The sequence below is a fragment of the Quercus robur genome, chromosome 8, assembly GCF_932294415.1.
Source record: "Quercus robur chromosome 8, dhQueRobu3.1, whole genome shotgun sequence".
NCBI lineage: Eukaryota > Viridiplantae > Streptophyta > Magnoliopsida > Fagales > Fagaceae > Quercus > Quercus robur.
The window spans coordinates 55,926,239-55,951,682 of record NC_065541.1 but is presented as its reverse complement, the minus strand read 5'-3'; the positions used below and the strand labels follow the sequence as shown (position 1 = coordinate 55,951,682).

Below are 25,444 nucleotides of genomic sequence, written 5' to 3'. Positions count from 1 at the left end.
TTTTTTGAAATTGTTTTTATATTGTTTTGAAAATAAAAACAAAAATTCTCCTACAAATCTGACCCTAATAATTTTGTTGGTAAACTTTCCTTACTCACCTATAGTCGTGTTTAACAAAAGTGGCTATAGGTAGTCTTCTTCTTCTTCCTTCTTTTTCTTTCTTTTCTTCTTTTTTTTTTTTTTTTTTTTTTTAATTTAATTCCATATGAACCTATAGCCACGTTTTTTGAACATGGCTATAGGCCTATCCAAAAAACCACAGCTACACACTTAGGTTAGCTATAGTTGCAATTTTTTTGTAGACGTGACTATAGCCCCCAAGGGATTGAAATTGACTGGAATAAAACCGAAATAGATCTAATTGGACCAAATAAAAATGATTTAATATTTAGGAAGAACAAATTATCTTCAAAAAATTCTAAAGAAAAAAGTATACATTATATTATAATACAAAATAATTATTTATTCTCACACATCACGTGAGTCTGTGACTAATTACTACTAATTCTAAAAACTAAAGTTATTTAGGAATAATGAATTTAATAATTTAAGCGTTATTCTAACGCCCCACACCCAAAACCAAGAACATCTAAGAAAATTAAAACCATAGTCGTTGTATATTGATGAATGTGAACCTTGAACCTGAGACAGAAAATGAGAATAGAAAATGAATACAAACCCAGCTCGCACCAAACAGGGCTGTAAACCTTAGAAAACGACTAGTCGTTCTATAGTGAGGAGTTGGGAATCCAGACAAACGACAATAACGTTTTTAAGAAAAAAAAAAAAAGCCACGGGTCGTTTAGTTCTTGGAAAGACCGACCCGTCGTACTACAAAACACGCAAAAGCGACTAGAAGAGACAAAACGAGAAAAATCTTAAACAGGAAAAAGAGAGAGAAAATTGAAAGATCGAGAAAGCGAGAGAAATAAAAGAGTGAAGTAAGAAAAGTGAACAGAAAATACTCTTTTTCTTTCTCTGCAACTGCAATTGCAAGAAATCTAAAAACCCCAAGGAATTCAAAATCCTAATTAACAGTAATAACAGTAATGTCTGTTTCATTCTCTCTTCTCTCATCACAAACTCGACCTTTTCCTCCTCCTTTTCCTTTCCCTTACAAGTCCAAGTCCAAGTCCAACCGTCACTTCCTTCTTCCTCATCGCACTTCTACATCGTCCACGTGTCCATCTTCTCCAATACGACGCCGTCTCCTTCTCGAACCAAACAGTACTCACCTCTCTCTTCGCTGTTCCTCTTCCATGTCTGTTGAGAACTCCACTCCTACTTCCCAGGTTTGTTCATGTTTTTGCCATCAATTTAAAATCACCTTTTAGCCAAAATGACCAAACGATTCCTTCGTATTGTGATGAAAAAACCATCGAATTACTTAGCTGCTACAAATATCATCAATTCTAAAATTGGAAAAAAAAACCTAGTTACAGTTCTTTAGTACAGTAAATATGGTTCTTATTAGATGAAAAGATCTAGTACCACGGACTATTTCATAACTTTTTTGTCACTACTGTGATGTGATGTGACGCGATAGAGTGTGAGTGGTGAAGAAAAATAGTACATTGATGTTGAGCAATAGGAAACACTCACAGTCTGCTATGTCAGAGTTGTAACAAAAAAGTTGTAGAATAGTTTGTGGTTCTAGAATCACTCTTATTAGATCCAATTATGTGGCTGAATTGACTAATGAATCACAGATAGTGTTATCCTCCAATTAAATTCAACAATGCTGTTTATTGGTTGATCAATGCAATCACGTGGATGAATTTAGTTGGAAAACGTAGTGTATAATACATAAGAAGCTGTACCTAAGTGTTGTAGTCTAAAGACATTCGGATGCTTTTTGAGGATTTAGAACTGAGTTAAGAATAATCAACTTCGCTGCATGCCACTAAACCAATGATCTAATTCTTGTAATTGGCAAAAAGCATAAGTATATATATATTTTTTTTCTTCTTATGAAATTTTAGAAATTTGTTAGGAGAAGAGAATTTTTGCTATTTGTTTTTGGGAGGAGCCACCATCCACACTTGGTGACCATTTTTTTTTGGGATTTTTTGGGCTCATGTTAATCATGTTGGGGCCTAGATTTCAGTTTTGGAGAGGCCACACAAAAAAAAAAAATATATATATATATATATATATATATATTATAGCTCCATCTCTGGTTGTTACATGCTTAGCAATATATATTATGTCAATTAGTTACTTCTCAATTCTCATCAATTGATAGTTGACAAAATATGTGTTGAGCTCACATTTGAAGTTGTAGATTGGTGATGGGTTATTTATTTTATAATTTGGTGAGTTGCCCACACACTCATTGGGTTTTGAATTTGTGACCTCACCTTTCACCCATTCTTTTGGGAGAAGTGTCATTGGAACTAGAGCTTATTGGCAAATTGGTGATGGTTGGTTATGAATGAAAACATATCAATTTACATGGATGACTCAATGAGTAAACCTTCGGCATCCAGTGGTCATGAACCAACCGTAGAACCCTGTTTCAAGAAAAAGCATCTAGGCTTCATAAAGTGCTTCTTTAGGAGTTAAACTTCCATTTGTCTGTATTTTGAGAAAAAGTATCTCTTGTTTTTCTTTCCCATTTATAAGGGCAAATAAAGCTTTTGCACATTTTTGTTAATCCATGAATAGGATCTATATAGACACTCTGCTTGGCAAAGGGGTGGATTATCTGGGTTGTTTTGTCATTGTTGTGGGCCCCTCCCTTTGATTTTCCTTTTAATCATTGGGTTAGCATTGGATATATTGGTTAAAGTTACACCGTTTATAATTTTACATGAGATTTATATTTTGTTAATCGTACCTTTGGATTATGTATTTTTTGATAAGTAACCTTTGGACGATGTATTCACTCCATGCTCATCATTTATGTAAAATTTTATATTGATAAAAAGTTATTTACAATCAAATCCTCAATTCATGCATTTGGAAATTGATAGATGAGATGGCTCTTAATCCTTGATCATCTTGATATTTGATTAGCATAATAGATTGTGGAAAAACATATAACTCAATGGGGGTTTTAGTGAAATACTTAGCTAATGCAACGATATTTGGTGGGGTTATATTAACCAAGTTATATTAGGTGTAACTTAAACCTAACCCCCTCCCAAAACCACACACATATATGGTTTTGTCTCCTTGATATGGAATATTGGGTATAATTTTGTATAGACTGCCTTTTTCTTGTGTTGATATCGTGGTAAAAAATGTTGATCTCAGCTGCAGGATAGTTTGTTGTTTTCAAGAGCATACTGGGTTAGTAAATCGATTATTGCCTGGAATGTGGATGTTGGAGATGGTTCCTGCTTCTTATTCGCTAGTAAAACTGCTGCTTTAGCAATTGTGGATGATGGCGTTGAAGGTATAAACTTTACTAATGATTACCTCCTTAATATGGTCATTTGATTTTGTGAAAGAATTTTATTTTTTATTTTTTATTTTTTCTGAGAGCAAATTACTGCAATTCAAATTTAACTGATTTCTGTGCTACAGGCAAGGACATGCAAATTAAGCTTGAAGAAGACAGTTGTGGGCTTCCAGAAAATGTAACATAGTCATTTGTAGAACAAATTATAGTATTTAGACCTAGCTCTGATAGTTACTGCTGATGTTGTAGTTGTTTGCTTACATGTGCTAGTTTAAGAACTACTAATCCCTAACTTATTCTTCTAAACATAATCTTTTTAGGTGATTAGAAAATTTCCTCATATTCAAGACTACAGAGCTTTCAAAGTGCCTTCTACTTTGGATGCCAAAACTCTCCTCAAATGCCAGTTAGCAGTTGCTACTTTCAATTGTAAGCATTTTGTTTTACTTTACTTCCTAACATGAATATGTACCAGTGGAGAATAGTAGGAATAAATGTTCTAGATATCACTCTAACAAGTGATATAATAGAATCCTTAGTATGCCTGTTGAGGTTTATATTTATATATTAGTTCTCATTTTGTGGATCAATCTGTTAACAAATTTACAGGCCTCTCATGTAATATAATAAGAAATATCTCTCAGCTTGATGTATTAAGTTATAGCTATAACTTATCACATGATTATGTAAACGATATCTGATTTATTGCATGGTTCATTAACAGCTATGTAGTTGCATGAACATTAAATGAAGTTGTATATATGTGTGTGTGTATGTAAATCTCTTTTGATCTTCTTTTTTGATAAGTATCACATACACCCAGTGGGTCTTGAACCCATGATTTAATACTCCGTCTTGTGCTTGCAAGAGGAGGAAGTGCTATTTGGGCCCTGGCTCATTGGCACAAACTCTCTTTTGCTGTGAATCAAAATAAGGCTTCTATTGTGGTCACTTGTATTTACTGTTGTCTATTGAATCATATCCTTTGTGTCTCTTTCTTACAGCTGATGGGAAATGCATAAATGTTACTGGTTTGCAATTACCTGGGGTGCTTGACGACTTATTCTCATACAATGGTCCCCTTGGTGCACTTTACTCAGAAGAATCTGTGTCACTTTACCTCTGGGCTCCTACTGCTCAAGTATATCATATTTTTTAAAAGAATTCTGCCTTCTTTAGTTTAATTTTTGTTATTCTCAAAATCATTTACTTTTTCTTGATTATTAATTTGTCCATACAGGCAGTATGTGCTTGCATTTATAGGGATCCAGTAGGTGGGAATCCTCTGGAAATTGTCCAGCTTGAGGAGGTTAATGGTGTTTGGAGTACCAAAGGACCAAAAAGATGGGAAGGCTGTTATTATGTCTATGAAGTATCTGTATATCATCCTAGCACCTTGCGAATTGATAAATGTCATGTAAATGATCCATATGCTAGAGGGTATGCTGGTTGTCTCAATTAGCCAACAATTACTGAATATGGCTAAGGTGTCTCTACATTCTAAAGTTAAACTGGACTACCATCTGCCAATACATGTTTACATATGGTGTATTGTATTTACAGAGATACACATGGGCACATCCGGTGATGTTTTTATTAATTGTTTTCTTGTTGAAGCAGGCTCTCATCAGATGGCAGGCGGACATTTTTGGTCAACCTTGATTCTGATACATTGAAACCTGAAGAGTGGGATAATTTGGCAAATGAGAAATCTGATATACTCTCTTTCTCTGACATAAGTATATATGAATTGCATATAAGGGATTTCAGGTGCAAACTCAATCTATTGTGCTTATTACTTTATGAAGATCAGCAGATAGTGGACTTCCTCATTCTTGTTTCAATAGTTCATGGAACTCTTAAATGAGAAGTTTGGCCTCCAAGGGTTTTTATGTTCAAACTCACTAGTGGAGCCTGCTTTTTCTACATTTATATTGTGTTCTAACTACAACATAATTGACTGGTCTTTAGTTTTGCGGCTTTTGCCCTTGCATTTCTTTTGATGTTGCACCTTAGTTAGAGACATATTTCATGCTACCTTTATACAAATAATAACTAAGAATTTTAAGTCTGACTTACCTGCTAGTGGGAGGTTTCAATTAATAGGTGTTGTTACTGCTTGCTTGATTTCACTATTTGTTTTCTTTTTGCTGAGTTCTGTAGGTTTGTGTTCCTTTAATATTCAGTGTTGCTATTGCAGTGCCAATGACTACACTGTGCATCCCGAATTTCGTGGTGGTTATCTGGCCTTCACTTTGCAGGTTTTATGTTCTTTCAATCCTGATTACTGACAAAGTTGTTCTTAGAAGAATAAAAATATTTTTCCACCTTTCTATGCCATAACAGATATTGTCTCTGCACTTAAACATAGATTTTCAGACCTGAGATTGCTTTGTTGTCATTGTTTTTGCTTTCCTCGATAGTCTCTCTCTGTCTCTCTTTCCCTTCCTGGCTGGTCTTCTTGGTTGATATAATAAAAAAGGTTTTGGAAAATTCCATAGTTATGGTGCCAGAAACAATCTTTGAGGTGGTTCTCTTCCAGGGAGAATATTTGTAAAATTGCTGATATTTGAAAAACTTTATGCTTTTGGCACAATAGCCATGGTCTTTACCAATAAGGTTTTCACTATGTTATTTATCAAAATATATTGATTTGAGATTTCGATATCTTATATTAATAATTCATAAAGATGGAGAGATTGAAGAGGATGTGAACCATAAGATAAGAGTAGGGTGGATCAAGTGGAGAAGTGCATCAAGGGTATTGTGTGATCGTCGAATACCTATTATGTTAAAGGAAAAGTTTTCTAAGACTGTCATAAAACTAGCCATGCTCTATAGTACTGAATTTTGGGTTGTTAAGAAGCAAAATGTTCATAAAATGAGTGTAGTAGATAGGATTAGAAATGAGGAAATTTGCTAATAATAGGGGTGACCCATACTTATGAAAAGATGGGTTAGAGTTGCTTGAGACAGTTTGGGCATGTGTAGAGGAGAGTGATTGCACTAGTGAGAAAAAGTGAGTTGATTTATGTTGAGGGAACGAAAAGAGGTAGAGACAGATGGTAGGCCTAAAAAATCACAACATTAGTAGAAGAAGTGAAAAAGATATGACAATTAAGGAGGTAACAAAAAGTATGACTTAAGATAAAATAGAATGGTGGAAAAGAATACATGTGGTCGACTCTCACTAGTTTGTTCAATATCTAAAGCCAACCCCAAAATTTTTGGACCGAGACTTGGTTGTTGTTGTTGCTGTATTGATTTAAGTCTAAGAAGCTGAATTGCTGTATTGATTTAAGCCTAAGAAGCTGAAGAAGAGTAACAATAAGTTTGAGAAAATATTGATTATACATAAGCAAACTCATTTAGTTATGTTGCTTTTAAACAGTCATGTGGAAAGACTGCTATAACAATTTGTTATCTAATAGTAAGCATATTGCTTGAAGGATTCATCAGGTGTGCTCCATCTAAAAAAATTATCAAATGCTGGTCTCACTCATGTCCATCTATTGCCAACCTTCCAATTTGCTGGTGTTGATGATGAGAAGGAGAATTGGAAGTGTGTGGGTAAGATTGTTTTTCATCTACTGATTCTTAAACATTTCTCCATTCTCCCCCCCAAAAAAAAACTTTATTATGGTGATGAGCAAATGCTTTGACCTACTGTTGTAGTTTTTGAAAATGTTAATTGTCACAGCTTTAATTGGTATAATAGTTCAGTTTTGGCCAAGTCAATCTTTGGCACCATATAAAGAGTTAATTGTCCATTCTGGACATGTTGATAACTGAACATTTTGATTGGGCTCAATTTTTTATAATTGTTTATCTAGTGGAATCATTCATCTCAATACCATTAGGGTTTTTGTAGATACCAATATGCTGGAAAAATTACCACCTGATTCAGTTCAGCAACAAGATCTAATTACGGCAATCCAAGACAATGATGGGTATAACTGGGGGTAAGCTCCTGGGGCTGAATTGGATGCCATTATCAAGTTTCTTTATATTGTGTTTGCTTGATTGGGTTGTCTGCTCTGTCTTATGTAGGTACAATCCTGTGCTCTGGGGGGTCCCTAAAGGAAGTTATGCAAGTAACCCAAATGGTCCATACCGTATAATTGAGTTTAGAAAGATGATTCAGGTGTGGATTGTTTGTATTCTTTTCATTTTGATCTTTGTGTTGTGCAGAATAGATATTTGGGTTTTACATATGTCTGCAATCAGCTTAAGTAGTTTTTTGTTGCTTTGTTCCTCATCAAGATCTACATTCATTATAGGCACTTAACCGTATTGGCCTTCGCATTGTATTGGATGTTGTCTACAATCATGTGCATGGAAGTGGGCCCTTTGATGAAAATTCGGTCCTTGATAAGGTGATGATCTGTTGTTAATATTTGGGAAAATTACATTTTAAACCCTATCATTTAGGGTATAACAAATTAAATCCTGTTGTTTCAAAAAATGATAACTTAAACCTTGAAGTTTTACAAAGTAACAAATTAAACCTTGTAGTTTCAAAAGTAACAACTTTAACCCCGAAGTTTTGAAAAGTAACAAATTAATCATTGGGTTTTCAAAAAGTAACAAACTAAAACCCCCAGCCTATATTAAACCCCAAACATAATGTTGTTTCACTTAAATGGGTTGAGGTTTAATGTTTACCTTTTGAAAACTCAGGGTTTGATTTGTGACTTTTGAAACAATAGGGTTTAATTTATTACTTTTTAAAACTTTATGGTTTAAGTTTTTACTTTTGAACCTACAGGGTTTAATTTGTTACATCCCGAACTATAGAGTTTAAAATAAAAATTTCCCTTAATATTTTATGTCCACTTATGGTTTTTGGATACATGTTTTAAGTCATGATTGTAACATTCCATTGTGTATATAAGTGATATCCTCTATAATGTAATTTATTTTCCTGGAAGGTTTGTCTGCTCTTTGTTGTGACATAAGGTTTCTCTCTAGATTGTTCCAGGTTACTATCTGAGAAAGAACACTGATGGTCTTATTGAGAATAGTACATGCGTGAATAACACTGCCAGTGAGCATGTTATGGTTGAGCGTCTGATTCTTGATGATCTTCTTCACTGGGCAGTTCATTATAAGGTGATTGCACAGTGTTATGGTGTCTTCTTAAGTACCTCAATTTTGGCTCTGTTACTCTGATATAGTTAGAAAGCTTATGCCTTTTTCTTTCTATAGTACACTGGTGTATTGTTGGCTTAAGGCAGGTTTATCATTTCAACTCTTTTTTTGTTTTTTTTTTGTTTTTGTTTTTTTTTTTTTGCAGTTACGCTTTAAGATTTTAACCCAGAAATATGTAAATAGTTGATAATGAGTCATGATTTTTCAGGTTGATGGGTTTCGGTTTGACCTCATGGGTCATATAATGAAAAGTACAATGGTACGTGCCTCTCTGACTTCTGGTTCTGTTACTGCACAAAACTATAGAGAGATCTAAGTTCATTTCTCTCTGGTGACTTGTGAGAACCATAAAAAATCCTGTGAATTGAAATACTAGCCACCTATGTTCTAGTTACTTATGTCACATTTAAGGGCTTCATGAAGTTGCTTGGTTTGAGATGTTGCAACTGCATCAATCCATCCATCCATGGATATAAGTTTGCTATGTAGATGTCTTGGTAGTTGAAAGTGTATTCAATGTGTTCTTTTATACGATGGATCCTCTGAAATGCTAGTAAGATAAAAGATTATAGTTAACATGTTTTGGGATTCTCAACCAATTTAGGGTGGTGCAATGAGCTACTGTACAAGAGCCATGCAACTACAAGATAATATTATGACCTATGTATAGGTGAAAGCCAAGGATGCTCTCCACAGCCTAACAAAGGAAAGGGATGGGATTGATGGTTCAAGTATCTATATGTACGTTTAAAATCATAAACTGATTTATCTTCTTTTAGGTTTCATCATTACTGCACTGGAGTTGGTGCTTGGCTTTTCATTGTGAACCATTTTTTTTCTCTTTAATACTTGTACCCATGGTGTGTTTTTTCATTTTTGCTATGTACTGTTCCTTTTCTCAGATATGGTGAAGGATGGGACTTTGGTGAAGTTGCCAAAAATGGACGGGGGGTAAATGCTTCTCAGTTCAATCTTAGTGGAACTCAAATTGGGAGGTAAGATTTTTTTTTCATTTCATATCATTCTTTCCTTACTGTGTCAAAGCAAATCTGATGCAGGATTTAACTATAAAATGGGTATACTATTGTAATCAACTTTACATGCTTGACTTGTTGACCACTCAGAGGATACTATCAACATCTGTTTTTCAAGTTTGATTTGAAATAATTGGCAATCTCGACACTGAAAATTTAGATGCATTTTGCTTTGGACCTGAAGTCTGACTGCAATGGCTTCCATTCAAATTTCAATATAATGGAAACTACGTACTCTTTGATCACTGGCTAGCACTCTTTATTCATTCTGCATGAAGCATTTAGTTTATATGAGTTATTTTGGAATTTATTCAGCTTTAATGATCGAATTCGGGATGCAATGCTTGGTGGATCTCCATTTGGCCATCCTCTTCAGCAAGGATTTGTTACTGGTCTATTTTTGCAGGTATTCAATAATTTCTTCTTTGCAATGGTTTTATGTTTGATTTCCTTTATGGATGAATTTTTTTTTTGTAATATTGTTCCTCTGTTAGAGAAAAATTTGCATCAGTAGAGAAACTGTGATAGCCTTTTGAACTAAATTTTCAAATGACTACTACATTCTACATAGTATGAATTGAGAAGATTTATTGAATGAGCTGAAGAAATATGTTTATTATGCAATTATCAGTGAAATGCGGTGATGGTCTGCTTCTTGCCCACATTTTCTTGGCCTATGACTAACGATTCTATTTGTGGTCAGTGAAATAGTGATTTCTGTTACTAGAAGTTGACTATTTCTGGAGGAAAAAAATTTCCTTGCACAATTTCTTTATAATAATTGGTTATTTTCAACTAGTTTGAATAGTTAATTAGTTGTTCTTCTGCAGCCAAATGGTCATGATCATGGTACAGAAGCTAATGCAGAATGCATGCTTGCTGTGGCAAAGGATCACATCCAGGTAAGTTGCTTGACAAAATCATTGTATTTAGTAGTGTTGAATTGGATGATTTTTGAAGTAAAATTTCAGGTCTAGCATCATGGCTTGTCTAGTTTTCTTAGTCCATGTACATTAATCATGGAATCGTGTAAGTAGTGGTGCACATTTACTTATCTTTGCAAGCATTATTCAAGTCACCCTAAGTTTTATATATATATATATATATATATATATATTTCTTGGATTAACTATAAACTAAAGTATGTTCACATTATTTAGGTTGGCATGGCTGCAAACTTGAGGGATTTTGTGCTAACTAATTTTGAAGGAAAAGAGGTATGTGATGGTTTGATGCAGTTTTCATCTAAATTTCTGCTTTAGAGCAGCTTTTGTTTACTTACCACATAAATTGGGAAAATATTGTTTTTCATTGCTGTATATATTGTGATATGTGTTTATCTGCTTAGAAAGTTTACTTGCAGAAAATGAGTCTTATGATTTAAGTGAGTTGCCTGAGGTTGTTGAAGATCAGTTGCTATTTGCAACTAAATGATACAGCAATCCTTTGCTTTTTGGGGATTAATGTTTATATATATACAAAGACATGTCATATGTGTGAATGTTATCACAAATTCACATTGTTTTGAATGGTGGAGAACCAAATGCATGATCAACTATGCAAAACATGGGCCCCTACAACCTTTGTGATATTTTGGGAAAAGAACAAACAACTTTCTTATCGCAACTTCACCTAGTCTTCTTAGCATATAAATGTGCACGGACAACACACACACACACATATTGTAAAGGCTTATTCTGACTTATTATGAAACAACACGCACACACATGCTCACACACACATTTGAAAGGCTTATCCTGACTTATCGGTTACATTTCCTGCCTTGTGATACACACACAAACCTATAGTATAAACTTGCTCTTTTAATAAAATTGATCCTAGTACAATCATGTTATAACTAGGGTATACATTACTTTGACATTTAATGATAGTTATCTGCTCAGGTAAAAGGATCAGAGGTATTAACTTATGGTGGGGCCCCTGTTGCATATGCTTTATCTCCCACAGAAACAGTAAGAATCTTATTTTGTATGCATATTTTGTTATTGTTTAAATAGTAATCAATACCCTTTTTCTACTCTACCTTCCATTTAAAAAGTTAAAAATCTTATGTTTTGGGCCCCATCTTGTTAAAGGAGAGAGGGGGTGGGGGGCTCAACCCAAACGTAAGGGGGAGTGTTAGAATGATGATTAAATGCTTAAATTCACAATTTCCTAGCCTTTTGGACAATTTGTAGTTTATTAGTTTTTATTTATTTATTTTATAGGTAAAAATAATTTTATTGAAATGAGACTACCTCGTGAAAATAGGCACAAAGTAACCTAAAGAATTACAAATGGAGAACTATCTACATATGGATTGAATCTATGAAAGAATGAATAGAGTTACTATCTGTGAGACCCGACACAAAAGACCACTCATAAAGAGAACTAATGACGAATGCTTGCAATTGTGTTGATGTGCACTCCATGTCTTCAAATTGATCTTGAGTATAATGTGGGAGTACATGCTTTCGAAGCATACACTTCTTTTTGGCCAAGTAACAATGGGTAGGAGCGGTTGGTGGCACCCCTTCCCATGGCCTCAAAAAGGCATCCCTAAGAAGGGTATACTTGCCTGACCCCATAGATCTAGATACCTCCCACCATAACTCTAGTGGACTGGGATTCAAGCCCGACCATTGAGTGAGGAGAACAAGTGCAGTTACCACTCATCTGCTTGCTGCAGTGGTGCTTAAAAGCATACACATTTTGTTGGAGTCAAATTTTTACTGTCAGACTTTCTAAAATATTGTTGATCTTACATCTCTCTTTCTAAAGTATTGTTGATCTTACATACCATGGGTTATGAGAAAAACACCAAAGGTTTTTCTTACTCTTAAAAATATTTTGTTAGGTGGAGTGGTGTTGTGTTAAAAATATCGAGCTAAGATCTCAGATACATTAAGATTTTGATAGAAATGACCATAAAGCAGTCAATTATTGATTACATAACTGATGCTTCTGCAAGAGATTGCAAGGTTTCATTCTTAGTCCTAAACCACTGGGTTGATTGACACTTTAACTGTTGTTCTATTTTCAAGGTTAATTATGTTTCTGCTCATGACAATGAGACCCTGTTTGACATAGTGAGTTTGAAGGTATGCTCAACATTTTCTTGCAGTTGCTTTTATATTATTATGTTTAATTCTGATCTAACTTGGTCCTTTACTTTTAGACTCCAACGGAAATCTCTGTAGACAAGAGATGCAGGATAAATCATTTGGCAACAAGTGTAATAGCGCTATCACAGGTTCCAACCGTTCCAAAATGTTAAATAGTGATAAAATCTTGTAATTTATTTTCTTGCTGTTTGCTTTATACAATTGCATTCATCATAGCATTTAAAGTTAATGTAATTCATAGCTTATTGAGACTTATGAATTGACTAATGAATTTTACAATGTGTTTGGTTGGAGGTGTTTTAGGGAGGATGGAAAATAGGGGAGTGAAAAGAGGAGAGAATGCCACTTTCTTTTGTTTGGTAAGAGGATAAAAAATGGTGGAAGGAAGATAGGGGTTGGGGAATTTTCTCTCCAGGCCCACAATTCTCTCCAAAATAGAGAGAAAACATGGGAGAAAACTTGAGGGAGGCAAAATGTCAAAATTACTCCCCACTTTTCCATCTTTCTACTTTTTATAATAAGGCATAATCGTAATTAACTCTTTATCCTTTCACTTTTCCATCCTCTCTACTAAACACACATGATGGAAAACACATATTTTCTATCCTCCTACTTTTCCATTCTCCCAACCAAATAAAGCCTTAGTCTTTTCTCATTTTGACAAAAATATTTATGTTAAGTAATAAGCTAATTTCAATGAGAGCATAAGTAGGTTATTTTGGAAAACATGAGTTTTATGGACAATGAGTTGATTGATTGTGCACCATCTTTTGCAAATTCTGATCCTCTTAATGCATTTATATCCATTATGTGTTCAGAAGTGGTACAGGTCCTCATGATGTTGAGTGAATAAAGGGACAGTTCATTAAATAGATTGGTTCAGGAACTATCTTGCTTAAGCATGACCTGTTTATAATTTGATTAACAACTTCAATGGATTAACCTTGATTTATTGAATTTGTTAGGGGTCATGTCAAACTGATTAGCCACCCCAATTAACTTAGTTTATTGGACAGTAACACTAAATTAAATAACATTACCATTTACCACAAAATTTATTTTAAAAAATAAATTAGTTGAAAATGATCATGGTCTTTAGATGTAGGGTCATTGAGTGCGTAAGACTAAGTCGAATTCAACCTATTCATGAGAAGGTTGTCCTGGATTATTTCTGCTCGGGATTCTTTGGAGTAGTTCATGCTAGAAAGGATCAAAGCAGAGTACAGTCAGGGAAGGAGGTGAGGGAAAGTAGAGGATAAAGAGAGTGGGAGTGCCCTTAATATGCACATTTTCCCTTGAGTCCTCCTGTCTGGTCTTGTCCTAGTGGTCCACCAATCAGAGCCTTTTGAATGCCCCCAAACATGAACACACTAGTATAACAAGGCATCTTTTTTTGTGGTGCCCTTGTGTCAGAGCTAGGAGCCATGTATAGTTAGTTGATTGTTGGGGTATAAATTGGTTAATTTTAGCAGTTTAGAACTGGGTCCTGGGGATTTTTCCAGCTCTAACCTTAGCATCCTGGACAAGATACTTAGTGACATTGTTTGCCTTCAATTGTCACTTGCTTCCAAGATGCTGTCATGTCTATACCTTCTGTGCAAGGATGTCTTTCTTCTTATGGACAGCTGCTAGGGGTAGCATTCTCACCATCGATAACCTTGTTTTAAGGGTTCAGTCCCTTGTTGATTAGTGTTGCTTATGTCATTGTAATGGGGAAACTGTAGATCATCTTCTGTTTCATTGTAAGTTTGCTCATGTTTTATGGAGTGAAGTTTTTCTGATGTTTAGGGTTCAATGGGTGATGCCAGATACAATTGTTTCTCTTTTCTGTTTTGGGGAAAAGTTCTTCAAATGTTTGGAATATGGTACCAGCCTGCCTTATGTGGTTAATTTGGTGGGAACGCAACGCCCGTATTTTTGAAGATATTGAGAGACTTGTAGATCTCTTGAGGTCTATGCTAGCTGGAACTTTGTTTGGATAGTCTCGTACTTGGGGGTTCAAGCAGTTTATTTCCATTTTTTATTTTCTATTAGTTCTTCTCTTTGATTTGTTACAAGTGCAGTGGATTCACCTTTGTGAACACATTGTTTCTTTTTTCTTCATTAATAAACTTCTTCTTTTCTTTTCTTTTTTTGATAAGAATAAACTTCTATTATCTATCAAAAAAAAAAAAAAAGAACATGAGTTTGATCCTTTAGATAATTCATTATTTCTGAAATACTTATAACCCCCATTAATCATTTTTCTTAGGGAATACCATTTTTCCACTCTGGTGATGAGATGCTTCGCTCAAAATCTCTTGATCGTGATTCGTACAACTCTGGGGATTGGTTCAACAGGTCCACCATTTTTGTTGTGCTCAAGTTACTTTCCTAATAATAATTTTCATCAAACATATTGGACAACCATTATCACTTTTGATTTTGACTTCTAAAAGGAGCATCTGATATTCTTCATGTTAATATAACAATAGAGTTATAAATTGGGATCTTTCTGTGAGCATAAGTAGACATTCACATTCTTTCTTCTTGGCACTGGTTGTGGATTCAGTGCAAAAGGTAACATTTTTCAGTTTTATCTCATATTTGATTTTTGCTTTTCATACTTTTCAGGCTTGACTTTACTTACAATTCTAACAATTGGGGTGTTGGCCTTCCTCCAAAAGAGAAAAATGAAAAGAACTGGCCACTGTAAGCAGTCGCTTATCTCCAATCATTACTTGATAATTTTGCATGTTTTAGTCTGAGGCCACAATTGAAGTAGTTTGTTTGATTTTTTTTCCCTATAAGTTTTGGCCCCAAGGGGAGGGGAAATAGGAGATTCGAACTAATGACCTCCACTTTATGAGGCATGAGGATTGTTGTATCCCTTGAGGTTCACAATATGAGTAGCTTCCTGTGATGAGTTGATGACTACTTTTTGAAGCAAACATTATTATTATGTATTGGCTATTGTTCTGCCTTTATAACGTCTGGTATAATATTTCATATTTTTTACTGATAATCTTGGATCTATTTTTCCGTTACAGAATTAAACCAAGATTGGCAGATCCATCCTTCAAGCCTCAGAAAATTCACATTCTTGCTGCTGTGGATAATTTTTTAAACCTGTTGCGTATAAGGTACTCTTCACCGCTCTTCCGTTTGAAGACAGCAAATGCTATCCAGGTGATATGTCATATCTTTTCAGAAAAGTATACGTTTTCACAAACCTATGTAACTCCCCAAGTTCTAAAACTGTAATATGTTATATCTTCTCAGGAAAGGGTACGCTTCCACAATACTGGACCGTCATGGATCCCTGGTACAATAGTGATGAGCATTGAAGATGGTTATGAAGGTGTCCCAGGGTTCTCTCAACTGGATCCCATGTGCGTAAAAATAAATTTTGACTTTCTTTTCTTGTGCATAATATAATTAATGAAAGAGCTGATATCCTTTGTTCTTCACAGCTATTCATACATTGTGGTTATTGTCAATGCAAGTCCAACTGAAGTCTCATTTGCTTGCCCTGCATTACGGGCAAGAACTCTTAAATTGCATCCTATTCAGGTAATCTGATATTTCGATATATAATTGTAAGGTTAGGTCTGTTAAATGCTTCAAGTTCCTTGAAGTTTCCAAATGGACCTTTCATGATTTGGTTCATCCAGAGCTTCTAATATTTGTTGGCATACCTTCTTGGGTATCCTATATTGAACTTCATGCAGGTGATGTCAACAGATGAACTAGTTAAGAGCTCAACATATGAAGGATCCTCTGGGTGCTTCACTGTGCCCCCAAGGACAACATCTGTGTTTGTTGAGCCCCGATAGATTTGAGATTTGAGTGTCTGTGATATCAATTGTGGTATTTCACCGTTCATTTCACTTTAAAAGTGGTTGGGAGCCATCATTAGCTAGTAATCTGGTGACTTCCCAGCTAATGGTACAGTTCTCATCTATCAGGAGTTAGTTGTGACTTCAACAGCGCCAAACGTGTGATAATAAAAAATAAAAAAATATTGTACTCTTTTTAAAGCCTGTTCTCAATGGAGTGAAGCTTCCAGGGCTTTTATTTTTTGGTTGCACTCATGAAATGTTTGTGTAATATTTAGCCAAAATATTTTGAAGATCGAATTGTAGATAAGCAATGTAGATGACCTTGAAACTGGAGATGAATGAATAAAGACTAAGACTTCAACCTTTCATATTACCTTATAACATATGAACGGTTAATATAACATAGTTAGACCCAAATTCATAGGCATCCACGTAAGAATTAGAAGAGGCCAATAGGTTTTTTGGGATGGGCTATTACTCATTATGTAACCCAAACTTCCAATGGGGCATATGATGAATAGAATGAATTTAAAAAAGAAAAAGAAGAGGGAAGTCTAACAAACCTTTCCATAAGTATTTATTGGAGGGTTTTCTATGGTACTTCTAAGGTATGGTTATGATTATAATTACAATTTTTTATTTCTGAGTATTTTATTCTCAGAATTTTATTTGTATTCACGAAGAAATGGTGAAAATTGAAAATATTTAAAGATACATGGCTATGATCTTCGTTGGTAACATAGAGGTACAAAATCTTCCTTTATATGAATGTAAGTTATTACATGTTAAACAACATCTATATTTCGATAAAATGGTAAAATTATAGTCTTAAGTCAACGATTTTATGCACTTGTAAAATAGATAAATAGGGATTGCTTTCTCTACTTATAATAATCACTCTTTAATGATTCCACTTTATTGTTAGGTTAAAACATTAATGAGTTTTAATTTGGTGTAAATGGGATTTGATCTCAGGTTTTTTATTTAAAGTTAGTGAATTTTATCAGGTGATTAAACCAAAGCACAATGTTGGTGTGTGTGTGTGTATATTGTTTGCACAATGCTATTCACAAAAGTTTCAACTTTTTTTTCTTGGTAGTCAGGTTAGATAGGTCAGCTTGATAATTTACTTCGCAAAGTATGTGAAGTCTTGAGCATCAATGTTTTGTGTGACACTGGTGCAAAAGGTAACATGATCTTGGTGTCCCACATTGCCTGGGGAAGGAAAGGGGAAAGACCATACATGTGGGCTAGTATTTAAAATGGTATGACGTGTTTTATAACCGTGAAGGGTAACCCAAATAGTCTACCAAATAAGTAAAAATCTCCAATGTATGAGACTTCGCATTTATAGGTCCACAATTCTTTTCCAAAGAGATTCAAAAACACCAAGCCACCTTTACATCAAACTCAAATTCATTAAATCAACAAATTCATTCTCAATGATAAATTACAAATTTATAGAGAAAATCCTAACCTCCTTTTATCTTTGAGTAAACATTAACATAGGTGCTTTAAAAAAAATCATTTTAGTAATTAATTAATTATCTAATCTATAGCCAGCCACTTGATCAAGTGGAAGTATTTGAACATCTTAGATATCATTGTTATTTTTTTTTTTTTCAATTTTTTCTTTTTATAAATTAATTATTATATTATTACAATTTAAATTCTATTAAAATCTTGTTTTTTCGACCTCAAAACCTTAAACCTCTCGCTTTTTCGATTCTTATAATGGTTTGGTTTTAGATTTTAGATTTAGAACAACAAATGTATTTTCAATTCTTATAATGGTTTGATTTTAGATTTTAGATTTAGAACAACGAATGTAAGAGTGATGTAGCAAGTGACTACATATATAGACATATTAGGATTTTAAATGAAATCAAGAAAATAAAAAATCAATCTTGGGTTAGAGTAGGCATAAGGTCGTTATCCATTGAAAGCAAGAGTTTTGATTCCAGTTCCACAACATGGAATAAAACTAATCAAAAGAAATTCTTAGAAACATATACATACCTATTGCCACTACTATCAAGATCACTGGCCACTGACATCAAAACCACGCCCAGCGAACCAAACACACCACAACCTTGACAGAAAGAGCTAGAAAATGTTATTAAAACATTTCATATTCACCACTAATTTCAGATTGAAATTGAAATACACTACTCATTTAGGAACATGACTGCTGTCAATACTAAAGATGTTGTTTTCTCACTTTTCGCACACTAAATTCATTTTAAACATTAATTTCATATTGAAGCACTCAATTTCAGAAAATGATCCTTAATGGTGTCGGTATGGAATATGTTAATTGAGAGGAAAACGTTTTCTAAGAAAATAGAAAAATTACAACAAAAAAAGAGAGAGGCCATTTTGCAAATTGCAACTATGAATTGTTTGTCCAATTGAATTTCAAGTGAAGATCCACCTTTCTGGTAATCTAACTTTTGTGTAATTTTCTCACACTTAATATTATCAAGTTTATTATTATTATTAATTAATAATTATTTTTGTTAACTTATATATATATATATATATTTATATATATTTATAGTTATAAACTTACAATATACTGCTAACATTGTAACTCGAACATTTTAAATGCATCCCACACAAGGTTATCAGAATCGAGATTCAACATAGGATCGATGATAGAATTCAGCGATTGAATCATAGAATTGGCACAAGTATCTCGTAAGATTTTACTTTCCTATTAAAAAAATATACTAAAAAATACATATAATTATAATTCATAATATATATTAAATATACTCAGAAACATTGAGCAAAAGTAATTTTTAACACAGATTACTAATAAATGGGAAGTATAAAATTACAAATACATAAATAAGTTTGTAACTATCTCAAAAAAAAAAAAAAAAAAACACTCGCAAGTCAGCTCATTTTAAGTCGTTTTTAGCTGCCGACTGTAATAGATTAGTTTTTTTTTTTCTTCCTCCCTCGAGCTATTAAATTGATGATTGATTTTCAAATAAGTATAATTCTTAATATGTGCATTCTTTATTGATTTCACTAGCAAGTTAGCTTACGTAAGATGTGACTCGACTGCACAATTATTTCAACAAAAATTTGCAAGCATTTATTCATTTGTTCAATCTTTTATACAATTGATTTGATACCAGACAAATTGCTTAAAAAGGAAGACTTTTAGAGTATAGAGTATAGACTCCCATCTCCACTCCACTCCATTAGTGTGTCATCAAAGCTTGTGAGTCTTGACTCTTGGACAAAACATTTGTTTTTTCTATAACTAATTTGGCCTTAGATTTATATGGTTCAATTAATGCATGGAAAATGGTGTTCATATCTAAAAAAATAAAACATAGCCATTCGATCCCACTTTATATGAGACTGTGTTTTATTATTTATTTTTTTATTTCCTCAGAAGTAAAAAGAAATGAGTAAAGATCAAAGTAAAAGACCCAAGCAAAAAGATAAACCTCCCCCAAATTGGTAACCCCCCAAATCTTTAATTTTTCTTTTCTTTTCTTTTTCTTCTTTGGGTTTGGATGAATGACCAATTAGAGATTTACATCCGCCTCATTCTGATTTGCCCATTTTTTTTTTTTAATTTTTTCAATTTTCAAATACACAATCACCTTAAATTAAAAAGCTTTGTAGTGAATATTATAAAACGTTGACTACAAGAATGGAGCATATATAATTTGATTGATTCGTTTACTCACATTCTATTTTAAGGTTAATTAATTTATTTTTGGTTTTTGGGTTTGCTTAGTTACAACAAACATGTCATTTGAGTGGCTCAGAAGCTACTGAATCTCTCTCTCTCTCTCTCTCACTTATAGATGTCGTGTTAAGTAAAAATAGTATAATACTAGTATAAACTATAAAATAATTGAAATGTCGGTTATATCCACTGGCATAGTTGTTGCTAGAAATTTCTTTGAAGCTAGCTATATACACTTTTATATAAAAGCAAAATATATTTATATTTTAAGATATGCTTGTCTTGTGCTTAGGAGAGAGAGATATCCTAGACTAGAAGGTTAGATTAGAAAGAAATAGGGGAGAGGAACCCCATAACAAAGAGGATCCTTTGCTTCCTCTAATTCCTACTTTCCAATTTTTATGGGTTGGTTTTGCCTCTAACGTGCAGCACACAACCAAGCCGCCAATAATTATAGTAATTCTTCACGCCAAGAACTTGCTCTCCTCAACCCACTTATTATCGTTTGACTCATCACCATCAAATATATATTATATACAAGTAACTACCAATAATGCATGTATAATGCCATTGATTTTGTTATAGGGAGAGTCAATATTTGCATATTATGGTAATTATTATAATTAAGTGGGTGGAAATTAATTTCTACATGAATTATTGTGGGAAGAATTAACACATGAGATGAACTATAATAGGAGGAAAACATTAGCTAGTTTAAGTAACGTAGTTTGAACTATTATTGGTAAAAATAAGTTTTGACAACCCAAAATAAAAAGAAAAAATAGAAAGAGAAAGGAATCGTTAGATTTATACTCGGATTAGCTTTCTGAGTTAGAATTTCCTCTCCTAGCTTAAAAAGAGGAAATTTCTACATGAATTAGTATGGAAAGAACACATGAGAGGAAAACATTAGCTTGTTTAAGTAACATAGTTTGAACTATTATTGGTAAATTTTTTTAGTGAAGTTTTAACAACCGAAAATAATGTTGGATTTATATTTGGATTAGCTTTCTGAGTCAAAATCCCCTTTCCTAACCTAAAAAGAGGAAACATGATCAACTTGAGTAATCTAATCCTTGGGAAAGAAAAGAGATTGAGATTTTTTTTTGAAGTTGGATTAAATCGATGACATACATATAATATATGTTAGTGGCAAAAAAAAGATTGTACGGATTAGTTGGTTAAGCATAATAATATGTTATTATCAACTTGTTGGTAAAGTAAAGTATAGTTGATAATGTGTAATAGTGCTTAAGCTAAGTTGACCGAATTAAGGATTCCTAAATTCAGCAAAATTAAGTTTGCTAACTCTTGTAGTCAAATAAGCTCCACATCAAGCCCTATTAATAGAGGCGCCCAAGCTGGAATATAGAGCACAAATTTGACTCACACCCAGTCATAGCTAAGTTTGCTATGGCTACAAAACTGTGTTTGACGAGATGATCACTATATTAAAGACTTTACTATCAAGTTGCTGTTTGCATGATTAATTGATTATACAGTGTTGATGTGCAGTAGGATGAACATTGGTACACTCAAATCATTTACCCTAGACCTTCTCAAAAAAAAAAAAAAAATCATTTACTCTAGAAGTTTTATCATTCAAATCATTTATTCTATAAGTTTTATCCTAGAAAGTATAGTTATGCCAAGTAAATATCCTACTCAATTGCCACATTTACTGTGATATTATCAAGGGAAAAGTTAACGAATGCTCTAAGGGTATTGATATTGTCTTGTGATATTATCATTTTTTTAATGATGAAAATTGGGTCAGAGAAATTGTGGTTGCACTAAGTGATGATATCTTACTCAACATTGTCACATGATATTATCATTGTTATTAATTTTCAATAAAATTAATATATTATATATTTTTATGACCAAAACTGTGCAAGGCACGGGCCATTAACTAGCATGTACATCAAGCGGAGGAGCAGTCCCTAGCCTCCTATGGTAACCTCATTGAGGAGATAAAATTGCATGCAGAATCTTTTCTCAGTTTTAGAATTTCTCATGTTAGAAGAAATATGAATTCTGTAGCACATAGCCTTGCTAGACATGCTAGACATGTTAGCGGTTTAGTAGTTTGGATGGAGGAGGTTCCATCCCACATTTTACCTGTACTCTTAGCCGATGCCGGCTAACCTTACATATTAATAATAGTCGATTCAATTTGCTTCTCAAAAAAAACTAGCATGTACATCAACAATTTGTCATCTCCTTCGAAAGGAAGAAAAAAATATTTTCCTTAGAAGATAAATATCATAAATTATCTTGAACAAAAAGTAATTAAAGATAATCATAAATTCTCTCAGACAAAAACGAATTAATTTACAAGTGTGTTATATCCAAAATTATAACTTATTATGGCTTTTTACACATATCATCCTTAAACTTTAATGTGACTATCATCTTATTTTTACACTCTATTTATTTCAATGATAATGTTTTCTAAAAAATGAGTCATTAATATAATAAAGTTTTTTTTTTCTTTTTTATTATTGACGCTCAAAATAGAAAATTAATTCTTAACATTATCTTGTGATATTATCATTTTTTTAATGATGAAAATTAGGTTATAAAAATCATGATTGCACTAAGTGATGATATCTTACTCAACATTGTCACGTGATATTATCATTTTTAGTATTTCTCAATAAAACTAATATATTATATATTTTTATGACCAAAATTGTGCATGGCACGGGCTATTAACTAGCATGTACGTCAACAATTTGTCATCTCCTTGGAAAGGAAGAAAAAGAAATTTTCCTTGGAAGATAAATACCCTAAATTATCTCAAACAAAAACTAATTAATTTATTATGGCTTTTTACACATATCACCCTTAAACTTTAATGTGACTATCATTTGATTTTTACACTATTTATTTTGGTGATAATGTTTTCTAGAAAATGAGTCATTGTTCCCAAAAATATTTTCTATAAAACTATCTTATCTTCCTATGTTTAGTAATAATCTTAAATGAGTTGAAAAAAAATTTCCTAACTTTCATTAATTAGCTTGCTGTGAGATAGGAGAAGGTATTTGATATTAAATGATACCATGTCAGCGGTATCAAAATCCAATAAGTATAAAACATGTCTGTAAAAAATAACTATCTCATTAACAAATGAAAGACATGTGTTAGTGGATAATTATTTTTGCACATATGTCTATTGTTTATTGAATTTTGATACGGATGACGTGGTATCATTTGATATAAATTTTTTTTTGTGAGATAGAGTTGTTTTCCAAAGATAAAAGCCATACTTAGTCTCTAAATATAAACCACATTTAATTTGTTGACCAAATATAATTTTCATTTTTACTCATTTTTTCTGATACTACAAAACACTTGAAAATACAGAAAATTATATTTATACAAAGTTTTTCATCGAAACAAACGGAGTGTTATTCCCTTGATTTGAACAATTTATTCTCTAAATTTTTCCCAAAAAAAAAAAAAAAAACCCTACACTCTAGTTTTGTAATTAACAAATTATACTTTTATTAGTATTTTTCTTTAAGGGCATTATGTATATATAGTTTTTCCATATCATCTATAATGTATCATTTTTATTATGAACACGTGATTAAATCTGTTAATGATCGGGTAACTATTGCTCATCACATTGCTAGACATGTCAGTAGTTTTTTGATGTGGATGGAGGATAGTCATCCACATCTTAACGTTGTAATATTAGTTGATTTGGTTATTCCTTAGTAACAATATTATAGCTTTCTTATTCCAAAAAAAATCTGTTAATTTTTAAGATAAATACTAACAGAGTGTGTAATTTGTTACAAACTTAATTTGCAATGGGTTAATTGTTCAAATCGAAAGTTTATTGACCAAATTGTCAATTATATCAAATTTTAAGGACAATTTTGGCATTTCTCTTTTTCAAATATTATTACTTGCTTAATGCTTATTATGGCTCAACTTTTAGGTATGCATTTTTTATCCCCAAATTGCTTTTAACTTTCGGTATGCTTTGCTTATTATAGTAAGATTTCAGAACTCTTACGCTATGATGTTGATTTATAGCATGCTTTTAACCTTTCTTAAAATATCCCTCAGTTTTATTATATATATGTATCAAAATCGGACTTTTGTACGTGCCAACCATGGACTTTGTTATGGCTTCTAGCCAACTCTATATAATAAATATTGGTTTTATTATAGCACAAAGTGTTTATTTCAAATAAATCTGGAGAATAATAAACTTTGGTTACCATCTTTAAGCCTCAGTACTTGAAAGAGCCTAGACTTTTCGTGGCTTTTGCTTTTAATTTCTTTGAACTCACATTAAATATGTTATAGCTTTTTACTTTGCTACGGAATTGTAGTATGGGCTTGTTATTTTCAAGTTTCAACATTGTGTTCATTTCACTAAAGCCAGATTCTCACAAATGTGGAATTTCAATCAATACATGTGGTGTCTATCCATATCATCCGATCCAATCAAATTAATGAACCTCTATGATTGGCTTTGAGCATAAACTATGCCCCAGATTATTTTATAAATCAAGTAGTCATTTGGTTATTCAAGAGGTGACACAATAATTAATGAAAACTAGATGGATGGGTGGGTCACTAACACATGAACTGATTGATTAGAAAGGAGTATGCATGACATAATAATGCATTATGTAACAATCACAAAGATACAATTTTTTTTTTTTAAGAAATTCTGTGTTCATATATTTTGTGAAGCTTATTGTTTACAGAAGAAGTAAAAGAAAGCTAGAGTACACACTTCGATATGAATATTACATGCAACAGAGTTTAGTTTGCACAGACTCAACAAGAAACCCTTCAAGCAACAAAAAAGTGAAAAAAAGCCACAATACTCCTCCTCACTTTTTACTTGTAAAGGACCCCTCCTCTTTTCGATCTTAAATTTTCTTGCAGTCACTTGGATTGTGAAGAAACTAGCTAGAAAGACCCTTATCAAAAAGCAAGATTAATGAATATCCGAAAAGTAGAAAAAGTTTCAACTCTGAAGATTACATATCAATAATAAGGAAATATAATTTGAGTCTAATAACCATTTCCAAATAAGTAAAATAAGAAATACAAATTTTTTTTCACAACATGATATAATTTGTTGTAATTTAAATATCAATTTCACTTAGATCTATCACTAACACCATTTTTAGCATGCACCACTTACATATAAGCAA

At 32.8% G+C, this 25,444-nt stretch overlaps 1 protein-coding gene across 2 annotated transcripts; it reads left to right on the top strand.

The window, feature by feature from the left end:
• The first annotated feature begins 891 nt into the window (after nt 1-891).
• On the top strand, nt 892-16,903 carry LOC126697160 (pullulanase 1, chloroplastic). Of its 2 annotated transcripts, none has more exons than XM_050394038.1 (28): nt 892-1,292; nt 3,265-3,400; nt 3,532-3,584; nt 3,727-3,835; nt 4,411-4,547; nt 4,647-4,846; nt 5,027-5,176; nt 5,607-5,667; nt 6,856-6,976; nt 7,278-7,368; nt 7,457-7,550; nt 7,687-7,782; nt 8,378-8,518; nt 8,766-8,816; nt 9,228-9,298; nt 9,460-9,552; nt 9,907-9,997; nt 10,422-10,493; nt 10,752-10,808; nt 11,496-11,564; nt 12,636-12,692; nt 12,770-12,844; nt 14,968-15,056; nt 15,330-15,407; nt 15,746-15,884; nt 15,978-16,087; nt 16,169-16,268; nt 16,427-16,903. In XM_050394038.1, the coding sequence occupies exons 1-28, from the start codon at nt 1,050-1,052 to the stop codon at nt 16,529-16,531; spliced, it is 2,889 nt and encodes a 962-aa protein (XP_050249995.1). In that variant the 5' UTR covers nt 892-1,049; the 3' UTR covers nt 16,532-16,903. The 2 variants fall into 2 exon arrangements, with proteins under 2 accessions (XP_050249995.1, XP_050249994.1); XM_050394037.1 differs by having other exon boundaries at nt 893-1,292; nt 3,259-3,400.
• The last annotated feature ends 8,541 nt before the right edge of the window (nt 16,904-25,444 follow it).

Bases quoted from the DNA above. Each gene is read 5' to 3' on its own strand.
- LOC126697160 (XM_050394037.1), top strand. From the start codon at position 1,050: ATGTCTGTTTCATTCTCTCTTCTCTCATCACAAACTCGACCTTTTCCT. The intron at 7,369-7,456 runs GTAAGCTCCTGG...TGTCTTATGTAG, and splicing joins AATGATGGGTATAACTGGGG to GTACAATCCTGTGCTCTGGG. The intron at 9,553-9,906 runs GTAAGATTTTTT...GAATTTATTCAG, and splicing joins AGTGGAACTCAAATTGGGAG to CTTTAATGATCGAATTCGGG.